This window comes from Gasterosteus aculeatus, chromosome 17 (genome assembly GCF_964276395.1).
Source record: "Gasterosteus aculeatus chromosome 17, fGasAcu3.hap1.1, whole genome shotgun sequence".
Classification (NCBI taxonomy): domain Eukaryota; kingdom Metazoa; phylum Chordata; class Actinopteri; order Perciformes; family Gasterosteidae; genus Gasterosteus; species Gasterosteus aculeatus.
Genome location: NC_135705.1, coordinates 13,930,404 through 13,953,517, shown reverse-complemented (window position 1 = coordinate 13,953,517; position 23,114 = coordinate 13,930,404). Strand labels below are relative to the sequence as shown.

Below are 23,114 nucleotides of genomic sequence, written 5' to 3'. Positions count from 1 at the left end.
ACAGAATCTAATGTATGGGGTATAATGAGCAAGCACATCGTTTTATGACCCTCTCTTCTACTTTACAATGGTTCTCGTAGATGTGTGAGATTGCAAAGTAAATAGTGGGCGCCCAGTGTGATGTGCTTTGTGAGCTATATGACTGTATGTCTCAGAACAGTGGGAGAACCCAAGTTCTGAATATGTTCCACTAGCCACTGAACTACTGAATATGTTCCACTAGCAAATGTGTAAAGTTTTTTTTTGAGCAAAAGGTTAAATGTAAAGATGTTAAGAGGTACCTCAAGAGGTATCTCAAACATCAAAGGCAAAAAGGCCTTTGTTACTGTAAAAGTCTTCATGTTGCACAACTAAGGTGCAGCTCAATGTTTCCATTATCATCTGTGATCAGTGGACAGGCTATGCACACACAGTAAACATTCCTCCCATATCGCTAGGGGAAGAGTAAACAAAGTTTGTCTTTTTCTTTAATTCTGAACTCCACCTTAGTTTTATGCAGCCTTTAACTGCCCATAAAACCTACCATAAAAATAGTTAGATACGGTATAGTTGGACAGCTAGAAAGATGGATGGATGGATGGATGGATGGATAGATAGATAGATAGATAGATAGATAGATAGATAGATAGATAGATAGATAGATAGGTAGATAGGTAGATCGTCTTGATTATAGATTTTGTAGATCTCAGTTTCCATGGTTGCATATATTAATGATCAAAACACTTTCATTACAGTTTAATTTAAAACATAAACTCAAATTTTGAGGAAATCATGATTAATGTGTCATGCAGCAGATTTATGACTCATAATCTTTTCTGAGCAGTTTGTATGACTGGAATAAATCCCTCAATGAACATTTTCACCAAACCTCTTCTTTGTTTTTTATTTTTCAATATAGTTCTGAAAAGACTTTACCTATTTAACAGTCACATTTCTACAAAGTATGCATATATGGTGGAATTTGTTACTTAACATCCTGAGAGGGACTTTCAGGCTTTGGACCAATCCAAAAAACGCATGTTTCACTAGGCTTGTTTCAAAAAGTTACGTGACTTTTCACAATGGAGCTGCTGTGCTGAACTTGGAAGCAAACACAGACCTACGAGTCTACCACTTCTTATTGTTTCCTAGGCCTCGGACAAAGGCACCAAGTAATGTATTTATTTCACTTTTGATTACATAAACATAATTTGACTGAATCTCACTCCTCCAGATATGCTCATTAATTTTGCAAGAAGAAAGTAAGAAGGGAAATGATCTGTCTCTGAAGAGGCCAATGATGTTTTGGTTTGTACAAAGCTGCTATGTGACACACCAAGTCAGGAATGTGCTGAAAGAAACACGTACATGCTATAAGACACAGAGGAGGTGTGCGGGAAAAAATGAGTAAGTAGGGGTATGAGAAGACAATTAGTAAACGAATCTGTGAGAATGAACCGGGATGGTGCACAGCAATCTTAAGCAAGCTGGAGGTTGTATTCAAGCCAACGACATCACTCCTGCATGCTTCTTTCCAGTAAAATAGTTTAATTGAACTTTGTGTACCGAGTGCTTTGTAAGCAATATAAAATATACAAAATTAGACTCAAGATAAGGGCTGGAAATGAGGAGAAGGTAGAGCTTAGAGAAGGAGGAGCTAAAAACAAAGACACAGACAAGTACTTCAAAAGTTTAAATGTCTTTAAATGTTTTCTTTGTTAGTTCCTTTAAATCACAGACTTGACTAGAGATTGTGCAGTAAGGAACTATCAGTCAAATCAGTTATAAAATGGCTTGCCTGGCCCCGTGATGCTTGTTCAAACAGAAAATCCTACAGCATGGACATGAAGGAAATGTGCACCACCTCATGGTGCATGGAGTTCAACAATGGAAGCACACATGTACTAATTGTAACAAGTCAGAGAGAAACAGAACATCCCGTTCTATGAATTTATGTGCTATTCTTGCACTTGGATTGTTTGCCATGGGACGCATGCCCCCTTATGACTGAGGGATGGAAGTGTTCACTTTAAACCCAGGAATTACAGACAGGAGGTGTGGCAGCATTTGGTCACATGGTAGCATCACTGTTGCTCATTGATCATGTGGTATGACCTGGTGCCTGTAACTCGATCCATGTGACGGGTGTGGCTGATTAGTTAACCATTCCAAAGTCAGAATATGCAGGCAGGCAGGCAATGTTTGCACGTCTGTTCACCAACTGGATCCGGATGGAAAACTCAAGAAAGCTTTGAATGGATGAACAACAAATTTGCATCGGACATACTTGGTCTCTTTAGATGAAATGACTGACTTCAATGATTGATGGAGAAATCTGCTACAGTTTACATTTAAAAAGAATGTGGATATTACTTTACATTTTAATCGTTGTTTCTGCTGGAGTAAAATTGTACCACAGTGTAAAAGTAAAATCTCAACTACTTTGCATTGAGACATTCTTTCCTAATCTAAAGTATTATTTGATGGTATTTTGCATATTAATGTGAATACACAAAGTAACTACAGTTTAAATAAACATAGAATAAAAGTGGAATAGAAGAAAAGGGACATAAATGGAAACACCTGAGTAAAGCAAGCAACCTACCTCAATTTTTACAATTCATAAAATACATCATCTCCTTCTCGAAATTGAACTACTCATTTGTGCCCATATGAGAAATCAAAGAGTGACTCACCTCTAACAGTTCGGTTCAGTTCGGTGCTCTTTTTATGTCTTCGTGTGACATCTCTATGTGCTACAAATGGACATGACATCCCACAGAGAAAATGTCTCTTAGTCGACACATTTCACTAACCTCCGATGTGTCCCCCCTACACTTTGATTTGTTGATGATCCTGGTCTTTAAACTGTAATATATCCATTTCAAATGATGAACTAACATACTTTTGAGGAGCCTTTTAATCACCTTTGTAAGTAAAAGAAAGTGATGGGGAGGGGAGTGAAGGATACTGTATAAGAAATGGAGTGTGTAAGACAATTTCACATCTTTGTGCATGTCCGCATTCCTTTATAAATCTGAAATATATATAACATATGCATAAATATGCATATGCATCTATGCAAATATGTTTTTGGGACTATATAAGCATCTGGGAGCTCTCACTCTGCACCGCAGCATGGCGAAGTAAACCAAAGAAGAAGGGAAGAAAAGGTTGTTCAAGGCAGTGTTAAACAGCAGCAATAATCTGAGACTGAGACCAAGATTTGTGAAGCACATAAACTCCTGTCATAGTTTCCACTTTCCTGCTGTGCGTTAGTGTGACTCATACACTCTGGTTTCTCCTCTTTTCCTCTTTTGAATTTGTGCAATTCAGATCTGACTGTTGCATGTGGAGAGTTGTCATTCATGTAGAAATAAGAAAGAAATTGTTACACAGACACATGGTGTAAGCAGTATACAAATATCTAATATGCTAGATATGTTACACAACAGATTGGTTAAGCCAGGAGGGAGTAGCGTGTTGCCAACAGACATTCAAACAAACACGACAGTGGAGACACTGTCATGAGGTGTGAGTCACGCTGATTCGGTTCATCGTTCCTCTTTATATCTGCCTCTCCTCGTCACAGGCCGGACACATCTGTCTTTCCTTTGCTTTTTTCTTGCTTTGCCACTCTTTTTATGCTGTTTTTCCCCCTTCCTTATTAAGTTCTGCTAAAAGCAAGGGGCCAGAGTGTATTGTGAGAAACATTGAAACTTGATCAACCATGAAGGTGAGGTAAGATCAAGAAAGAAAAGAACTAGGTTGTATGAAGCTTAGGAGGGTGTTTGAGCCTCTGCCAGATTCCCCAGGGTGGTCCAAGGTTTCATTATCCAGTTCTCTGAGGCTCAACGTTATATCTTCCCCGACCACAACTTTGGCCCATAAAAACATTACCATGGTTCCGCCAGAAAAAGATCCTGTTTTATTCCTGTTTTTTAACATTGTGTCAAGCCAATTGGGCTCTATGACATTTAGTCACTTTGATGCAAAAAAGAAGAATGTGAAAAATGACATTAATCCTGACTGAAGGTTGACCACAGTTTTGTGATTCTGTGTTATTTTTTCCGTCTAGTTCATAAAGGATATATTTCACAGAGATATCAAATGCAGTTCTTACTCGACTTAAAAAATCATTCTTCAATATTCTCAACAGATTTGAGATGCATATAACCCAGTGAGGGCAGCTTTTCTTTCCTTTATATTGTTTTTCTAACAATGTGCCATTGCCTTACTCAGGTTATTTAGTCATCTGATCTCTATACTGAGAATAATTGAAGCTATGGTGTCCTTAGCTTTTGTATGTATTGAATTGGGATTGTGATGGCAACTGCGTTTATCAGTAAATCAGTTCAGTTGTCATAGGAAATTTCTGACCACAACTACTTTGACAAACATTTTGATTTTGAACCAGTAAAGAAGAATTCCCCCCCTCCCCCTCTATTTTTCATTCAGCCAGTACACAGTATCTAATTTTCTGTTTTGTCTAGATTAGAAGGTAGTCACAATCTTTATTTTGGGGCCAAGGCTGACTGAAAATTAGACAGGATGCTGTGAATGTCAGACATCATGCCTTTTATGGGCAAACCAAAGGAATTTGGTTGCATGCAGCCAGAGCAAACTTAGTCTTGAAAGGAACATTCTACCATGCCACTTTTATCTTTTTATCTGTATTATAGTTAGAGCATGTGCTTTACAACATACAAATTACTGAATTGTGTTGTCTGTTTTAACTGAGGTTCATGGTTTTTAGTTTAATCAAATACATTTGCCCTGGTTTCTGTAATGTGTGTTTTGAAAAATGCTTCAAACACTTCCATGGAGACATGTAAAAAAAAGGGAACATGTGGGTGAATGAGAGCACAGGACGGGGAGGGGAACAGGAAATAAGGACTAGGGCGATGTTAGAGTGGGCAGGGTCTGAGGGACCAGCTGTGATTGAGGGAGAAAAGCAGGACTATAAGTTACAGACTTCCCACAGCCAGCGTCTCTTTCTAAACCAGCCAGCGGTGAGTCTCCACATCTGCTTTACTCACTTGATTCTCTGCTTTGTCTAAACTCAAAATGAGCTTCAGAAGGTCCACCGTGCAGTCCCGATCCGCACCCAAGTACAGTTCTGCCAGCATTTATGGCGGTGCTGGTGGAATGGGCTCCCGCATTTCCTCTGCCTCCGTCTCTTCTCTGCGTTCTGGTGCCCCGATGACCTCCTCTTCCTCTGCCTACAAGCTGAGCAGTGGAATGGGTGGTGGTATGGGTTCAGGTTTTGGAGGGGCCAGCGCATCCGTTTCGAGTGGTGCTGGGATCATGGGCAATGAGAGGGGAGCCATGCAGAACCTGAACGACCGCCTGGCCAACTACCTGGAGACGGTGAGGAACCTGGAACAGGCTAACAAGGAGCTGGAGATGAGGATCATGGAAGCTATGGAAAAGGGAGGGCCCAACATGAGAGACTACAGCAAGTATCAACCCATGATAGACGACCTACGCCAGCAGGTAAGCCTTACACTGAACGTTGAACCTTTAGAAGTAACATGGTGAGTATGACATGGTGAAAACTAGGAAACAGTGGTTGTTGCCTGACGACTTTGATTCAGCTATGTCAGAAGGACAATGTCGGTGAAGGCTGTGATATCAGTGAATAAATACTTAAGAAGTGCTTAATGTGGCCTTGACTACAAGATTAATTGAGATAGCACAATTCAACACTACATGTGTCGGTAACTTTTATATATTTACTTATTCATCGTATGATTACCTAAATTACGTTTGAGAATATTTGTGCCGAGACTGGGAGCTTTTTGTTTGTAAGTTATCAAATTTCTCGCAAGAGAATGAAGGGTGTGGTTACTGAGCTCTGACCCTCCCCCATAAAACTTGTTTGTGCCACAAACAGCCCAGAACTTTGTCTTATGAATCACAAACATGAGGGCATTCTCGTGAGAGACACACTGAAAAGCTCTCAAACAGACCCTCAGCATTTCTAAATGGTCCTGCTTGTAAATGGTGATTCTCCAAGCACTTTCTGGTCCGAGAGGGCCCCAATGTGAAACAGATGGTTATGACACACACGTACAAAGGAACTCGGTCTGCCAGAAGGCATGCGTGTGTGTGTGTGTATACGCGCACAGATATGCGTGAGTTCAATGGTTTCTATACAACAACCACGTTCAGTGTGGAGAGTCAAATGTCACATTCTTCTACAGACTCACAAACTTCAATGTCACAAAATGACTCATTGATGGTGACATTTTTTCTTTCTTTGCACCTAGAGGCATGAGTATTCCCTCTTCTCCTCTAAGGCAGTTAAGAGTATGAACTAAAAAACAGAAGACTTGATATCTCTGCACACATAAACATACAGTGATGACAGAGAAATGGACAGAACTCTGAGGGGAGAATCGGAGAGAAAGAAGATTGGAGATTTGGAGAAAAAGAAAATCTTCTCTGTATGAGTTATTCAAACAGGAAACCCATTTTCCATCATTGCTAAAACAAACCAGATTTTGTTCTGGCACGGGAACATCCTCTTTTCCTGTTCTTCATAGTGCGGTTCCTCTTTTCTCTGAATGTTACCATGGAGTCCATCACGTGGCGTGTTATATGACTGTTGGGTCATTCAAAAGTGCCTCATGATTGGAGCATTATTAGAAGGGGTGTGTAGTTAAACAATAGTTTGTTTTATCAAAAGAAAAAACATTTTTTTAAAACTGTATTCATTTTTCCTGTCTAGATCTTTGATAAGATTGGGGAAAACGCTGGTTTTGTGCTCCAGATCGACAATGCCCGTCTTGCTGCTGACGACTTCAAAGTAAAGTACGTTGTTATTCATGTTATTTAATTTGTTACGCTAATACATGCTGCTCAAAGGCGGAAATTCATTGGCATTATAGACTTTGCAAAAAGAAACCAGTGCATAGTTTTGATACAGCATGTGGGTTATCATTTAGAATATCTGAGAATAGGATTTCAGGATTTTAGCAAATACAGCTTTACGTCTGAAAACCTTTTATGAAACTCCAGTCACACCATTTTGTAACGTTAACAATAGACCACGATGTGAATAACAGCTGGCATCTGTGACAGGTTTGACAATGAGATGGCAATCCGTCAGTCTGTGGAGGCCGACATTGGCGGACTGAAGAAACTCATAGATGACACCAACATGACCAGGATAAATATCGAGAGTGAGATTGAAGCTGTCAGGGAAGAGCTTGTCTTCCTGAAGAAGAACCACGACGACGTGAGTTGGCAGTACATCCAAATCAGTAATAGCAAAATTCACTCACCTCTGAATGTGTTGCCTAATTCCTCTATGGACATTGGTCCTATAGGAGGTGATGGAGATAAGGAATCAGATCTCCCAGTCAGGCGTTCAAGTGGACATAGACGCCCCCAAAGGTCAGGACCTGGCCCAGGTCATGGAGGACGTGAGGGGCAATTATGAGAAGATGGCCATGAAGAACGTAGAAGATCTCAAACGGTGGCATGAAAATCAGGTGATGCAGCGTTTTAAAGGGTAAATAATCTTACAGCAATTATCTTGTTTTTTGGCTAAGACCCATTCTCCATATCCCTGTCAGATTGCGGATGTGCAGGTGGAGGTGTCGCAGAACACGGAAGCCCTCCAGGGAGCCCAAATGGAGAGGAGTGACCTAACCAGACAGATACAGACCCTGGAAATTGAACTTGCATCCCAACAGAGCCTAGTAAGCTTGCACTTTACAAATATGTGTTTTATATTTTGTCTAAATTAATTTCTATTTAATGACCAGCATGAAAATATTAAATCCTCTCATAAGATTAAAAAAGTTTGTTTCAATATCTGTTTGGAATATAAAATGACCAATGATCATTTAACTACCTCTTTTTGACAAATGTGTTAGATTATATTAAATTTGCCCCTGTTAAAAAAATGTCTTTGGCAGCCTTTTTAATTCCTGCTTTTTAATCCTTTATCAGAAAGCTTCCTTGGAAGAGACACTACGCAACACAGAGCAGCGAAACAACACGGAAATGGAGCGTTACAACGGCATCATTATTCATTTAGAGGAGGAGCTGACCAACTTGCGTGCAAACATCCAGCATCAGACCCAGGAGTATGAGGCGCTGCTCAACATGAAGATGAAACTGGAGGCTGAGATTGGCACTTACAAGAGTCTAATGGATGGTGGAGACTTCAAGTAAGAATTAGGTGTTGGGGGAAAAAAAGAGACCCGGCAAGGTGTTGATATAGTGGAGGTGAATATTAAAATCGCTTATCATGGTTTGCATGGTCAAGTACAACCTTATTATGAAGCGAGGCAATTGTTCCAGTCAGTTATCATGACTAGTTCCACGTGAATATTTCAAAGTCAAAATGTTCCCTTTGTGTTTTTCACAGGCTCCAGGATGCACTGGATGAGCTGGCGGCCACAAGCTAATTTGGAGCAAAGAGTCTGGTACCAGCACAACAATGAAAGAGAAAAACCCACAACTGTGCATTATGGGAAACAAATATATGCTGGTCCAATTATCTAAAGCCAATTTTGAACCAAGACCACATTCTGTGTAAACCAAAGCATTTTACCACACAGCAAAACAGACACAGCTATCTGGAAAGCTGCCATTGCATGACCTGACTGCAAAACAAAAATGAATAAAAACCACTTGTTGACTCACAGTCATGTCTCCAGTCCAAGTTTTTTCAGATAATGTAACAACATGCAGTTAATGTCTTGTAATAAATTGTGATTATATTAATTGCACGTTATAGCCCTTGTGGATTGAAAAAAGTCTATATAAATGATATGATTGAAACTGACAGGTGGTAATTACATTTCTGTTAAAAAAATAACCACACCCCAAAAACGAATGGCTGATAAATTATATGATTTTGTTGCTGGCTTAATTGTAAAAAATAATGTTTGTATTATTGTTTGTCCCCCAAGCCTTCAGGGTGGTCAAACCTGCCTTAAACATTGTTTGGCCACTGGAGGGCAGAGGAACTCTAAAACACGTGAGGAGACCACTGTGTTCTGAGTTAACGAGCAAACATATCCAACACGCACAGGGCAATATTATCTTTCCATTCCATTACAGGTATCTTTGTGGTTAATAGAAAAAATTCACAATAATATCTAGCCTTTTAGCTTGGGTTTGATCTCAATCAACTATTCTCGTTTAGAGCTTGTTTATGAAATGAATAATGTAATATGAAATACAGTGCAAACCTGTTTACTCTTTTTATTACTCCCCTAAACACACAATGATGTATTTATTTTAAATCCTGTTGTTATCCAGTTATTCAATAGAGAAAAGCACAACACACAAACTCACTGGAAAGTAACACAAATATCACTACTCTTAGAGTTGAATATTTCCATTTTATACCACTGTTTCAGAGGCACAACTCTTTACTCCAATGTTAGTTGTCAAACATAATGCTGCTTAGTGGTTTCGAGATAAAGATTTTACATATAAAACATGATGAATTTACGAAACATAATGCATTGTTATAGATTAACAATGCGCTACGTTCAATGCATTCAACAGTATGATTCAAATATTGCGAGTAGCCATGTAACAAAAGTATCAATCTAGATATAGGATGGTTGTTATATCTAGATTGATATTTTCGTTAAATGGCTTACTACCCGCAATATTTGAATCATAATCTCGAATTGCTTTCATTGAACAAAGCGCATTGTTGATCTATAACAATGAATTATGTTTCGTAAATTCATCATGTCCATCCTCGTAAACCTGCTGGGTGAAAAATCACAAAGACGAAAGTCCCCTGGCAGTTAGAGACACTTGTCTAGGGACTGGTCCAAGCTAACCTGAGCCAGCCCTAACTACTGTGAACACTATATGTAAGTTCAAGTTATAGTTCTTTCTTTGTATTATTTGTATGGTTTACAACATTCAGCAACATTGGGCTTGTCTGTGCTCATTTATTTATGAGCGTTGTGTACTTTCTTATTCTTTAGCTTTATTTACTCAGTTATGGTGGTCTCTTAGCTGCAAGATCTATTTCTTACTGAACATAATAAAAAAACTCAAATTCCTATGTGTACACATGTTTGGCCAATATACCCTAGCGATATAATATAACTTAGCGGTGCATTTAACATACACGGACCATACCTACTCCTGGGATCCCAATAATAAATTACTGTGAGAAACAGAGATTGTAACAAAATGCTTTATTTCTCCAAACATTATTAGTTATGTAATTAATTTCATCTGTGTGGGGTGAAAAACAGATATATTTTAGGAAAGTTAGTTACTTGAATATTGTAAAATAACAGACAAGGCACGTGAGAAAATCTGTGTCTACTGCATATGTGGATGTCCCCTTCAAAATGAGTGACATACTGCCCGAACCGAAGTATTTGATTCTTTAAATAATGACCCATAGCAATCATTGTTTCCCCTATATATCTATTAAAACAGCATAAGCCGCTATTTGGTGCCTTATTGCGTTCAGCAACCAATAAATTTGAATTTAAAATATTTTTTAATGAAAGCACCAATTATAATACAAACCCATTATATAAATCAATCCAAAACCATAACCAATTATTTAAATGGTTAAAGCACCTATAAGACATGCTATAAAAAGATTTGTGGGGACATAATTTAGAAGAATGTGATTTATGGCTGCATAGAGATCAATGTTTTTCATGAATGTGAAGACTGCAGTAAATGGGAAATAAATGAAAGCAACAGCTAACATTAGCTTTGTGACAATCATGACAGATCTTTTTTTTCAGAAACGTCAGTAATTTGCTTGGAACAGATGAGTGAGTAAGTAGCCTTATAGACAAACAAGGGAGGGGACAAGCCCGTGAACGGCGATGCGCGCTCCCGACAATAAACCTCTGACGCCTTCATCCGGGAACTACAACGAACTCGTTCTCCAACATGGCGGCGTCAGGTGAGGCTTATGAGGGTGAACGGTCTGTGTCGGTTGGCTTGCATTTCTGAGGGTTATAGCCTGATAAACATTTTTTCTTTTCAGTTCTGCTATTGTTAGAGTATCGTCTCATGGATTGCCGTCGTTCTCCCGCGTTTATAAATCGGTTCGTCGGTTGTTTTTCCCCCGAAAAAGATACGTAACTATCGGAGGAAGGCGAATGAACGATTTCTACAGTCTGGACATTTTAACCTCACGTTACAGATAGCATGTGGTATTCGGCAATGAAACATGTTATCTCGATGGTTGGGTCATCCGCTCTTGGGTCGACACCCTATTTGATGTGTTGGCCATTGTGTGCCATTGTAATATTGCTAACTGCGTGCAGAGGTGGCACATTGTACGCCCGTAGCGGCGCTCGCCATGGCGCTCAGAGCCGATAAGCATCGAGCGCAAGCGCGCTTCCGTGGAGGAGGAGTTGGGCCGAGAAGTCCGTGCAGCCCGAGGTGTCTCCCCACGTGTGCAGCCTGGCTTCCCGGCATCGGCGTTTGGTGAAACGTGCCACCTGGGCCTGTTCGGCCGACACTTGAAAGCTTCCCCGGTAGCTTCACAACTTGGAGCAGTCCCTCCCAAATGACCTAACGTTAGTCTCCCTGCGACGGTGGCGCACTTGGATTCTGGCGCTGCGAAGCGCGCTAGGCCCTAAAAGCTAGCCAGCGATACGGGGATACTTCCCTCGTCAGCACTCCTCTGCTGACTAAGTCCGCATGGCCATAAAGACAAAAGGTCTATACGCGATCTGCGTACATGGCACACAAACAACCCCTGTGTTAACCGCCTCGTAACTGTTGGTGTTGCTTTAGCAGAAATATGTGCTGCAGAAAGTTGACGTTGCGCAGCTCCTAGCGAGGCTAATGCCACAGTAGTGAGGGGCGCTAAAATAAAGCCATTGAGCGGTTTGTGTATTCTCAGTTTTGGTAGGTGTACGAAGTCCAGGCCGGTTGGGCCTGCTAACTGTAAACAATGACATAGCGTTATATACTGGGAAAGAGTTAAGAAGCGGCTGTGTGTAAAGAATGCGTTTGTGAAGTTAATTGTGAAACATCACAGCCAGTTTTGTTGCCCCCCTTTTTCTACATCAGACTAAAACAAGCCGGACCTGCTCTGAATTGAGCTGTACGAAGCCGCCATGTGCAACCGGCAACCGTTTGCTCAAATACACCCCGTGCAAGACTGCGAGGGGTTTTCCACAAACATGAGTGGGGGGGGGGGGGGATGAACATATCCCAATTATTGATCCTGGCATTGTGTTCTTGGGGATGAACCAATGGAGATAAGCATTTAGTGATTCGTTGACAGGCAGACAACTCCTGTTTACTTTCTAATGGGAAATTAAGTCAAACATTGGCTTCTTTTCAGCTGCTCACATGAATGGGGACTCACACAAACCCCGACTGTTGGTTTGGTGTTTAAATGAGTTAATCTAACAACATTGCATTTCCCAGCTGTAATGACTATTTTGTAATATTTCATTGCATTCTATTGTAAGCCATTGAAGTATTCTGACTCGACTTATGTTTTAGTAGAACAATTATCAATCTATAATTTCCTAAAGAATGCGTTACATTTAAGTTGATATGAATTTGATAATAAAGATTCTGAAGGTTCTCTTCCTTGACAGATACTTGGATAAACTACCAACCAATGGGCAAGCATGTCTTCGATGTCTGACTACATACTCTTTGTTCATCTTCACTTCAGCTAAGAAGAAGAATAAGAAGGGGAAGACCCTCACTCTGACGGACTTCCTAGCAGAGGACAAGGGATCCAGCAATGCGCCCCCCAGCTACCCAGCCAAGTCCACTAGCTGGGCCGATGAGACCGATGACCTAGACGGAGATGGTGAGCACACACCGAAATGCACACAGGACATTTTTATCTTGCAAACCTTGGATCTGTCTTCCATTTTTCCATCTAAGAAAAAAAGATCAATATCAGAATGCAGTCAGTGAATGTGATGTGCTGTAGCAGAGCATTTAATGGTCTTTACTTTCCAATTATTGTTATGCTACAGAGCCATAGGAAATGGTAATGCTCAGGCTAGTTGGCGGATCCTGTAGAGGTGGTTTAGTTTTTTTCTTTCAAATAACGCAACATTGAGTGCATGCCTCTGAGAAGTGATACAATGATTTACTTAATGTTTACTGAGCTCTTAAATAATTTTAATCATGAATATGTTAAACTTAAACTAATACTTCACTTGGCCATTATTACCACTATGCCATTATTCTAGTGTATTGAAAGAAATCCACCAACTCCCTTATACAGATATTACATTTAATACTTCATATTATCAAAAGTACAATACAGTTGATCAAGTACATCAATTACATTGTATATCTTTTACTCTCTGAACTGCATTATTCTGCAAAAAAGCATAGAAACATGTGTCAAAAGAACAATTGTAACCAATATCCCCGTAGACTGTAGTTGTGGCTGGAAAAAGACATAAACTAACCTCTACAATGCTGATCTGTAAACTAATATCTCCTATTCACGGGTTACATTATGGCCTTTGTACAAGCCCTTCAAATAAATAAGTCAAGCATTGAATCATAAAGAGACAAAGGTTGAATATACTCTAAACAATTATTAGTAAATTAGTATTTACTCTCGTTCTTTGTACAATACCATGACATGTTACTGGTATTTTATTGATGAACATGTGCCCAGTTACAAAAATGTATCACTGCACGTGGGCTGTCACGATATCAATTTTTTGTTGTACGATCATTGCACCAACATTTATTGCGATATGCAATATTATTGCACTTTTCAGACCATTTTATATCACTGATAACATAATGACAATATAATAGCATATTAATAATGAAAGTACACTTTTTCAAAGAACGTTTTATTTGTCAGATCAAATCAAATCGGAATGTGAAAAAAGATATCCTATTATAAATAAAACAAAAAAAATAAGTCCAAGGGACATGAAGCAGGCGAAGCATCGGGCTTTGTGCGATGCGGTCGGGTTCAAGAAAATGTGTCCGGCGGAAAGGCGCGCCGCGGCAGCCGTGGAGATTTAACCCGGGGCTTCGACCGCCGGCAGGGCGACGTTCTCCGCGGCTGCAGGGAGAGACGGAGCGGTCCGGGAACAGCGTTCCTCCCGCCCAAAGAGGCGAACGAGCAGTCCGCAAGAACCGACAGTAGTTCAGGTTAAAGACTGGGCGGATGGTTGTTGTTGTTTTAGGTGAGATGTTAGCTTAGTTGGGTCCACTGCTTCTCTTCCATGGAATGCCGTTTTAGTCAAAATTAAAAATGCCAGCCTTCTTTTGCACACGGCTCTGTTGTCTGTTCTGAATGTTAGATGTAGCCACGCCCCCTGATTTGCATATAAGAACGTGAAATGTAAAACGGCATTATGAAATAAAAGTACCATGAAATAATTAAATGTGTTTAATATTCATGTATTTATTGCATTATGAAAAAAATGTACCATGAAATAATGAAATGTATTTAATATTTATGTATTTATTGCCTCATTTATTTATTTCATGATCTATTTCAAATGCATATTTCATGTATTTACGTATTTATCTAATTTTGACTAAAACAGCATTCCATACTCTTCACCTGTTGGTGTCTGCTCTGTCTGTGTGCGCGCGATCAATTTAAATGTAAAATGATTATCGAATCACCAAAAATTATTGCATCACTAAGTTCCCTACTTGAAAAAACTAATCTTCCCCCAACAAGTCATTGTTTTGAAGTCTTTATTGCAATGTGGTTGTTTGCCTGTCAGATTAAAAGAGCTTCAGGGACTGAATCAAGTGTCAATCATAAAAGAATATGTTGGTCAGTAACTGAAAATAAGTTTCCCACTTGCATTGGTTTAAAATGTTTCTCTCCTTCACCCTCCAGTTTCAACCTCGTGGCACACTGAGGAGGATTCATACCGGGCACCAGCCATTGACCGGTCCATCCTGCCTACGGCACCCCGCTCAGCACGTGAACCCAATGTTGACCGGTCCCGACTGCCCCGCAGCCCACCTTACACGGCCTTCCTGGGCAACCTGCCCTATGATGTCACTGAGGACTCTATCAAAGACTTCTTCCGCGGCTTGGCAGTAGGTGTAGCAAGCACATGCACATACGTGCAGAGCGGGGCATGAAACACTTATTAGCGCTTACAGTGGTTACGGCTACTTCAACACTCTTTGTTGCATGAAGCTCTGAGTTTCAGTTGAAGTCTTTGTTAATCTGTACAGGAATCTGAAATCATTATCTGAAAATCCTGGAAAGCAAATTAGTTTTGTCAACATTCAATCACATTTAAATATTAATCGTTGCACAGTCTCTCGCTGCAAATTCAGACTATACGAAAATGTAACGCATGCTATATTTGAGTTATTTCTACATTTCCAATTTCTTTTAAAAGGTTCAATTTCCTCCATCAGAAGTCAACAAATTTCTTACTCAATATTTATTAATATTACTATATTATCACTACTCTATTGGGTGACTACTCATGATTTCCATTCAGAAAGCTTTGAATGAGATTATGAGAAGTCATCAATTCCTATTGCGTCACAATTCCCAATACATTTCTCACTGACGATTAGATCTTTTTTTTTTTGTTAATCACTCCATATTTGTCACGATTTATAATTTAAAAAAACAGATGAATTGATTGATATTTTTATGAATTCAATATTGGCAACTAATAGAGAAGTGTCAACTAAAGGGTTACATTTTCAACCATTTCAAAGATAACTAACAAGAAAATAAATAGAATTGGGCCTTTAGCGGTAACCTTTTGATGAAAGCACAGAATCGACATGGCACATCCGTGTGACCTACAAGCTGGCCGTAATAACTCCATTAATAAAGACTTATTTTCAAATAAATGCCCTTGTTATAGGCAACAAGGATTCGGCTCTAATAAAAAATAATACTCTCTGGAACGTGACTATCCACAGAATTATACATAATGATGAAGTGCACGGTGACCGTAAATTCCCTGGCAATTAATACCACACACAACGGGTTATTGCTACCCTACCCGCTTTCCTCAATGTTTGGGTTTGGTTGTCGAGTATCACTTTGTCCATTGAAACGTTCGAATCGTATCCGTGTTAGGCTGCTCACACCACGCTTTGATTGTGAACCAGACGCACGTGTATTCTGTCTGTTGCGTTCAGTGGCGTCTAACGAATTGACAGCCTGGCCTCAGATATTTCAGTCAATCATACGGTTGAGAAGTTGAGTTTGAATTTTCCTGAGTTTTCTGTATTGAGTCATTGTTCATGAGAGAATCCCAATGCTTATGCTTAATACTCTCTCGTGTCCCCCGCCCCCCCCGCCCAATTGCTTAAGGGGTCTCCTGGTCATATATGGGTGAACTGTACAGTGCTGGGCCCAGATCTGTGCACGCTCAGTTTTAATGTTGTTCTATCTCTATCTTGTCCAGATCAGTGCAGTGCGTCTGCCAAGAGAGCCCAGTAACCCAGAGAGGCTGAAGGGCTTTGGCTATGCTGAATTTGATGATGTGGACTCTCTCCTGAGGGCCCTGAGTCTCAATGAGGAGGTGAGAGGATTCAACATAAACTAAATTATTTTCAATTTTTTATTTTTATATTTTTGGAACTAATGTGTTCACTTGTGCTGTTGATTACATGGTTTCTTCTCTCAAATGTATTCGGGACGTCTTCATTCTTTTCCCATCAATTTTTTTAATGCCAACAGAACCTGGGAAATCGAAGAATCCGTGTAGATATTGCAGACCAGTCAAATGATAAAGGTACATTGCTGAGGTTTTTGCTGCAGAGACTTGTCACTAGATTTGGAATACGCCCTTCAACCTTCATTTTATAGTAAATCTTAAAATCTCCTTCATAAATCAGAGAGGGACAATGGATCTATGGGAGGCCGAGACAGGGGTGGACGAATGTCAGACATGGGGCCCGACAAGACGGACACTGACTGGAGGGCTCGTCCCAGTTCAGATGCCGACGATGGACCTCCTAAGAGAGAGGAGGCCTTTGGAGAGAGTGAGTCATAATTGTCTGTATTTTCATTGAGATCTTTCTATACACTTGAATCCACGATAAATGTGTTTGTTTGGGACCTATTTCTTGTGTCCTTGCAGAATGTTAGTTTTAACTTTACATGTGACTGCAAGTTAATGAATGGAGAACACATCCAGATTATTGGGTCACGGTTCCGTATAATTTCGGCACAATAGGGGAAAAAATGCGAAATATTCTATGAAATAAAACTAAAGGGCTTAACAGTGTTACATTAAGAATTATGGAGTATACATAAACAAGAATAACACGGAACAGTAATGTCTGTAATACGTATTTTTCATTCTGTAATGCTCCATCATAAGCTTCCTGTTGCTAATTTGTGAACTTGGCTGTAGCTTCTGCTCATTTACACAGGGCAGCACAACTTTAACTCCATACATATACTTTAGCTCTAAATTCTCTACAATTGTATGGTTTCATAAATGTTTGCTTGGAAATATTAATATCCTTGGAAAGTCATGATTACATGGAAACAGGATGACATTTCAAAATTGAAATGTCATTGTTATTCTGTTTTATAATTCTTGCAGGATCACGGGATCGTTTTGAGTCGGACCGTTTCAGAGATGGGCCAAGGCGGGACAATGACCGCTATGATGGAGGAAGAGACCGCTTCCGAGATCGCTACGACGACAGGGACCGCCGGGACTACGATAGAGGCGGTATGTCTTTGTGATTGTTTGACTCCTGTGTTGGGATTCAGTACTACCCGGCTGTATAAGCAGCCTTTTGGCTTCCTAGTTTACTTAATGGTCGGCATGACCTGCCGATCGCTCTGCTGCAACCTCTGCTGTTGTTGCACAACCTTTGTCATGCGATCATTCCAGGACTTTTTAGGAGATGAAATGGAAACCGTTTTACAGACCCTCCTTTAACTGTTAAATGTCCATATGCATTAAGATAAGCCTCATTGAAGTATTATGTGCACAGAGCTGATTTCAGATCTTTCACATCACAGAATCCTCATTGGAATTAGTGAAAACACAGCCCTATTAATAGACTTAACTCTTTCTCTTCTCCCGTCCTTCTAGGTTTTGACTCTCGTGGCGGTAGTAGTGCTGGTGGAGGTCGTCGTGCCTTTGGCACCGGCTACCGCCGCGATGATGACAGTCGAGGTAGCAGTGATCGTTATGGGGAGCGGGAGCGTTATGGGGACCGTGAAGAGCGGTACGAGAAAAAGGATGACAACCGTGAGGGTGAGAGCTCAAAACACAAAAGCGTAGTTTGTTTGCATTACTTTTGAACTGATCATAACAAGTAGGGTGTTTGATGGCCATTTTAGTATTCTATAATCAGCACTAATTAAGTTAATGTGAAGGGTAAAACATGTTTTTCTTAAGAAGTTAAAACATGTTCACACCTCCCTCAGAATCTCTAATGAAACCTATTTTTGTGTGAAAGAGTACTGCTTCTTTACTAGTTTACAGCTGCACTAATACGTATTAATATATATTTTTTCTGTTCTCACAGCCACTTCTGTGCAGAGACCCAGGTTGAACCTTAAACCCCGTAGCCTGCCCAAAGAGGAAGAAGGTAGTGGTGGCGGCGGCGGAGGAGGAGGAGGAGGAGGAGGAGGAGGTGGTGGTGGTGGTGGTGGAGGTACTTTACCAGCTGCACCTCCAAGTTCCGGCAGCAGGACCTCCTCCATCTTTGGTGCAGCCAAACCTGTTGACACAGCAGCCAAGGAGAGGGAAGTCGAGGAGAGGCTGAAGAAAGAGGAAGAGAGACTGCAGAGGCAGCTGGATGAGGACAAAGGCCGGGGACCTGACAGAAAGATGCGAGACAGGTCAGGGGCTAACATAAGTAGTTGAACCGTTGTTTTTGTTGATAACGTCTCCCTTTATGATTGAATACATTTCTGATAAATATGTTCTTTTTTTCTTGAAGAGGACTGCAGAAGCACTTTTTCACACTGGAGAATTGCATCTGACAAAATGTCCTGCATTAACATCATATGATAACAATCTGTGCCATTTTGTCTTAAGTGAACAAAATGTTTTTCTTCCAAGACAAAAGTTTTTTTTCTTCTTCTTTTTTCTTTTTTTTCTCTCAGAGCTGTCACCTTTTTCATCTCCCTGTTCTCATTTTGTGGGCCTCATGCAAGCCTTTTCTTTTGTTTTCAGGGACCCAAGCTGGCGCACTGAAGAATCTCATCCTCAGCGTTCTCGCACAGGAAGTGAGTCTTCCCAGCCAGGAAGTACTTCTGGAAGAGGTGAGAAACCTATGCATTTAATTTTTGTTTTTTTTTATTTCAGTCTGTCTGTATTTTATATTTGTACCCTTTCTTAAGATTATTTTAAAAAAGCTCCTGTCTTCTGTTCTGGCAGGATTATTTAAATTACACCACAATTCCAGACAAAAATAGGCAAATATGTGGTTAAAGAGTTGGGGACTAATAATGTGAGTGTAAATCGGTAAGAAACAAGCTGCTCTTTACTTTACCAGGCTCCCGGTGTCGAGATAGTGAGCGCTCTGGAGAGAATGAGGTTTTCAGTGGCAGAGAAGGTGAGCCCTCCTCCCCTGGGACCTCCCCGCAGCCTCCCATTACCATCTGCTCCAAGGAGCCGCTGAAGGTGATGCCTGCCCCTCCTCCGAAGGAGAATGTCTGGGCCAAGAGAAGTGCAGCCAGCACAGGCTCTAGCGAGGGGGATGGACGACCTCCGGTCTCTCCGGTCTCCCCGAGTGGTTCAACTCCTCCTAAGCTCAGGTGAGAACTCGTACTGCATATTAGGCAAGCTCAAAACCTTTCACAACAAGAATTCAGAATGATTGTGTACATATAGACCTCTCCCTAAATGTTCGTACTTTCTCTTCAGCTCCCCAAATTCTGCAGATGAAAGAGAATCTGGAAAAGGTAAGGTCTACCGACCAGTGGGAGGTTTTTCACAAATCAACAAAAGCAAAGGAAACTGAGTGTGCTAACAGACTTGGGATGAAGCCGTATTGGCAACTTTGTGGAACTGTACAGGTCATTGCACACAAAACAAAGAGTTGATTGATGGAAATAAGACCACCTTCTTTGTTCTTTTGGAAAGGTAATTTATCTTAATCCAGTTTAGCTTGTGTAAAACGACCCTTCTTAAGCTCAGCTTCTTGCTTACAGGTCATTTAGCTGACTCTTTTATCCATAGCAACTTACATTGCATTTTTAACCCATGGCTTTTTACATTTTTGCCCCGGGAGCAATTAGGGGTTATGTGTCTTGCTCAGGGAGGCTTGACATAGGACATGGAGCGGTTCCCGGCGTACCCTCTACCCCTGTGCCACGTCGACCCGACGTATTACATATGATTCAATTATAATAGTAGCATATTAAGCTTTGACCATTGAACTCAAATAACTGATGGGAATGGTTTTAGAGGCCCTGCCATGAACTTAAGGGGTTGATGAGGGTCAATTGTCAATCTTTTTGTGGACTTTGACGCTGCAGATATGTAAATTCTTTCTAAACTCTTTGTTGGTCAAGAAAGGGTAACTGTCTCTTGATATTTCCCTTCATGCAGTAGTCCTACCAGGGTAAACCTCTCTACAGATAGTCCGATCCCTATTGTGAAAATAATTTTATAAGGGAGTTCCAATGTTTTTTCCATCAAGACTGGAGGAGGTCATGAATGTATCTTCTTACTTAGCGTGTATTCATTACAAGGGGAGCACTGAAATATGTCTCGTGTTAGTATATGCACATGTACCACGATTCTGATTTAAGAAGGAAAATGAATTTGGGTCAAACTTGAGCCATCTCCATGTAAATCCAAATTCTCTTTTTTGGGGGGGGGGAAGCACAGCTTTCAAGCGAATATAGAATTTGAATGAAATGAGTTGCTGTACAAGCTCATTCAAACAGTTGTGCACTGCTCATTTGACCCAACATCCCTGACATGACACTTAATGAATCCAACCCGGAGGCTTTTCTTTTTTGCTGCAGTGTGCGGTGAGTGTAGTCCACTGTACAAAGTCAAACAACCTCCCTTCACTCAACTGTCTGGCTTCTCTTTTAAGATGAGAACAAGGCTAACGCTATGCGTCGGGACCGAGGGCCCCCACAGGCTCGAGGGGGGCCTGCAGGGCGGGGTCGAGGAGAGGGGCCCAACAGAGACCGAAGAAAGGAGGCCGACAGGTCAGCCGTCCGAAGCTAGCCACTCCAAAGTTCTTTATAAGACTGGGAGACCATTTACTGGGCATCTGTAAAGAATGGCCTACACTCAGTTTCACCAATGATGATGCCCTCGTTATTTGCGTTGTGGACATTGGGAACTGAAGGACACCAGGATTTGTGGTGTGCACATTTAGTGCTTTGCCTTTTCTACTCCAAATATCCATATGATGTGTTACGGGGGATATTAAATCATAACCCCCGAGACATCAACAGTGCCACATGAATTGGCCATTACATTTGGGATACTTCTGTTTTTACTAGAGCATAGATATTGCTCCTTTTTAGTTTTGAGGATTCACAGCAAAAGACAACTGACACTGAGGTCTACCAATAGATTTTAACTTCAGTGTTCGCTCTTATTGTAGAAAGGATAACAGAAGAGACAGAGACTCCAGACCACCCCCCGAGCCAAAGAAATTTGAAGAAACCCCGACCCCTGTAAGTCCTTCACCGCAAAGGATAAGTCGGAGCACCTAAATGATCCTTCGTTAAAGGGTTTCCTTAAAGCCTTAAGTTGTTTAACCAGTGCTCCCCAGCACATTAGAGGTTTTAAAAACATAATTTTCCCCGCCCTCAGTGCCTGTCATCAGTCATAAAATAATTTTTCCCTAATGTTACATCCTCCTTGAGACGGTTGAGACATTTCCTCTCGTCGACGCAGTTATCTGTACTGATCCTGGTTCCACTTTTGTTTCAGAAGTTCAGCTCAGCCAGTAAGTACGCTGCTTTGCTAATGGACGGAGACCAAGGAGACGACGCAGAGGACGTAGAATAGAGAAAATAACGAGACGGGGCCCCAAGGCGCAAGAAGAGGAGAAAGACGACTGCAGAAAAATAATCTCACATAGCTTATGAAAACTCCTCACATGGAAGAGGCTCCTGGGAGGACCTCTCTCCCTACTTCCTTTCCTCCTACAAACCTGTGCTTTTTTCTTTCAAAACACCCACCTACCCCTCCTCCCCTGTCCCACCTTCAGGACTATTCAGCTTCTTAAGAATAGTCGCATACCGGACTTGTTTTAAATGGAAAAGGAGCAGCTGACACATGGAAACGTGATGGATAACATTGAATTAATTGTAATAAATAAATGGAAAAAGTGGGGAAAAACTGAATTTGTACATTTGTGGATTACAGACGTGAGGTTGGATGATATGACAAAAGATGTTGCGTACTAAGGGCAACCTGTTTTTCCGATATTTTTATTCATTTGTTGATTGGCATAATTCCCAGGTCAAAGGCATTCATATTCTTAAGACTTTTATTCACAAGTAAATTATTAGAATAACTTAAATCAATTTCTCATGGAAATTGTTTTAAGAATCTCTTGTTTGCCCATACTGAATAATACATGTCGAGATGGGTTTCTAGGATCTAACATTGTCATGTGGGCAGCACCATGTAGCAAAGGATTGATTGAACTTAATAACTGCAAGAGAGGGCCATGGAATGGACTTAAATATTGAGGAATAAAGTTGCTTTAAATAGCGGCTGTGCAATTCTTACTGAATTAGGTGCTTTATTATTACCCCATTCATTGCATCTATCCAAAACATTAACGGCTCATGATAGTTTCCAGCTGTATAAAAAATAATTCACTCTTTCGGAGTATTACAAATATTCTGGGAAAACAGAGTTGCATAGGATGTGAGGATTTCCATGAACATGTCTTCCAATTTGCAATAAATTGCAATAAATTGGAGTCATTATGTGTGGTTATTTTGTATGTGTGGCTGAATGGGGGTTCACTCGTAAAAAAGATAAGAAAAAAAAATAAGGTAGGCCCTGCACCTTTCTTTCAGAGAAACTCTTAAACTAACCATCAAATCGTGTCCGTCCCGTGATGGTGAGCTGCATCATCAAAAGTATACGTACCTGCAGCAGGGACAAAGTCTTTGTGCTCTCAGTTCTCTGGGTGTGGTCTGAGGGACGCAACATTTGACAGTATTTCTTCAGTCCCGACCCCCTGCTGAGGTCATGGCT

At 40.7% G+C, this 23,114-nt stretch overlaps 2 protein-coding genes across 6 annotated transcripts; both read left to right on the top strand.

Moving 5' to 3' along the window:
- Positions 1-4,585: 4,585 nt before the first annotated feature.
- LOC120835429 (keratin, type I cytoskeletal 18) lies at positions 4,586-8,639 on the top strand. 2 transcript variants are annotated; one of them, XM_040204341.2, is made up of 7 exons: positions 4,586-5,475; positions 6,713-6,795; positions 7,066-7,222; positions 7,314-7,478; positions 7,563-7,688; positions 7,942-8,162; positions 8,363-8,639. In XM_040204341.2, the coding sequence occupies exons 1-7, from the start codon at positions 5,047-5,049 to the stop codon at positions 8,400-8,402; spliced, it is 1,221 nt and encodes a 406-aa protein (XP_040060275.1). In that variant the 5' UTR covers positions 4,586-5,046; the 3' UTR covers positions 8,403-8,639. The 2 variants fall into 2 exon arrangements, 1 of the variants encoding a protein (XP_040060275.1); XR_005714571.2 differs by having other exon boundaries at positions 4,883-5,475; positions 7,942-8,220.
- A 2,121-nt stretch (positions 8,640-10,760) lies between these two features.
- eif4ba (eukaryotic translation initiation factor 4Ba) lies at positions 10,761-22,241 on the top strand. Of its 4 annotated transcripts, XM_040203261.2 has the most exons (15): positions 10,761-10,900; positions 12,641-12,781; positions 14,810-15,015; positions 16,359-16,475; positions 16,634-16,688; positions 16,792-16,938; positions 17,508-17,639; positions 18,009-18,173; positions 18,448-18,763; positions 19,101-19,189; positions 19,423-19,684; positions 19,794-19,831; positions 20,977-21,094; positions 21,499-21,571; positions 21,831-22,241. In XM_040203261.2, exons 1-15 carry the CDS (start codon positions 10,888-10,890, stop codon positions 21,906-21,908), a joined length of 1,950 nt encoding a protein of 649 aa, XP_040059195.2. In that variant the 5' UTR covers positions 10,761-10,887; the 3' UTR covers positions 21,909-22,241. The 4 variants fall into 4 exon arrangements, with proteins under 4 accessions (XP_040059195.2, XP_040059197.2, XP_040059196.2 ...); XM_040203263.2 differs by lacking the exon at positions 20,977-21,094; XM_040203262.2 differs by lacking the exon at positions 21,499-21,571.
- The last annotated feature ends 873 nt before the right edge of the window (positions 22,242-23,114 follow it).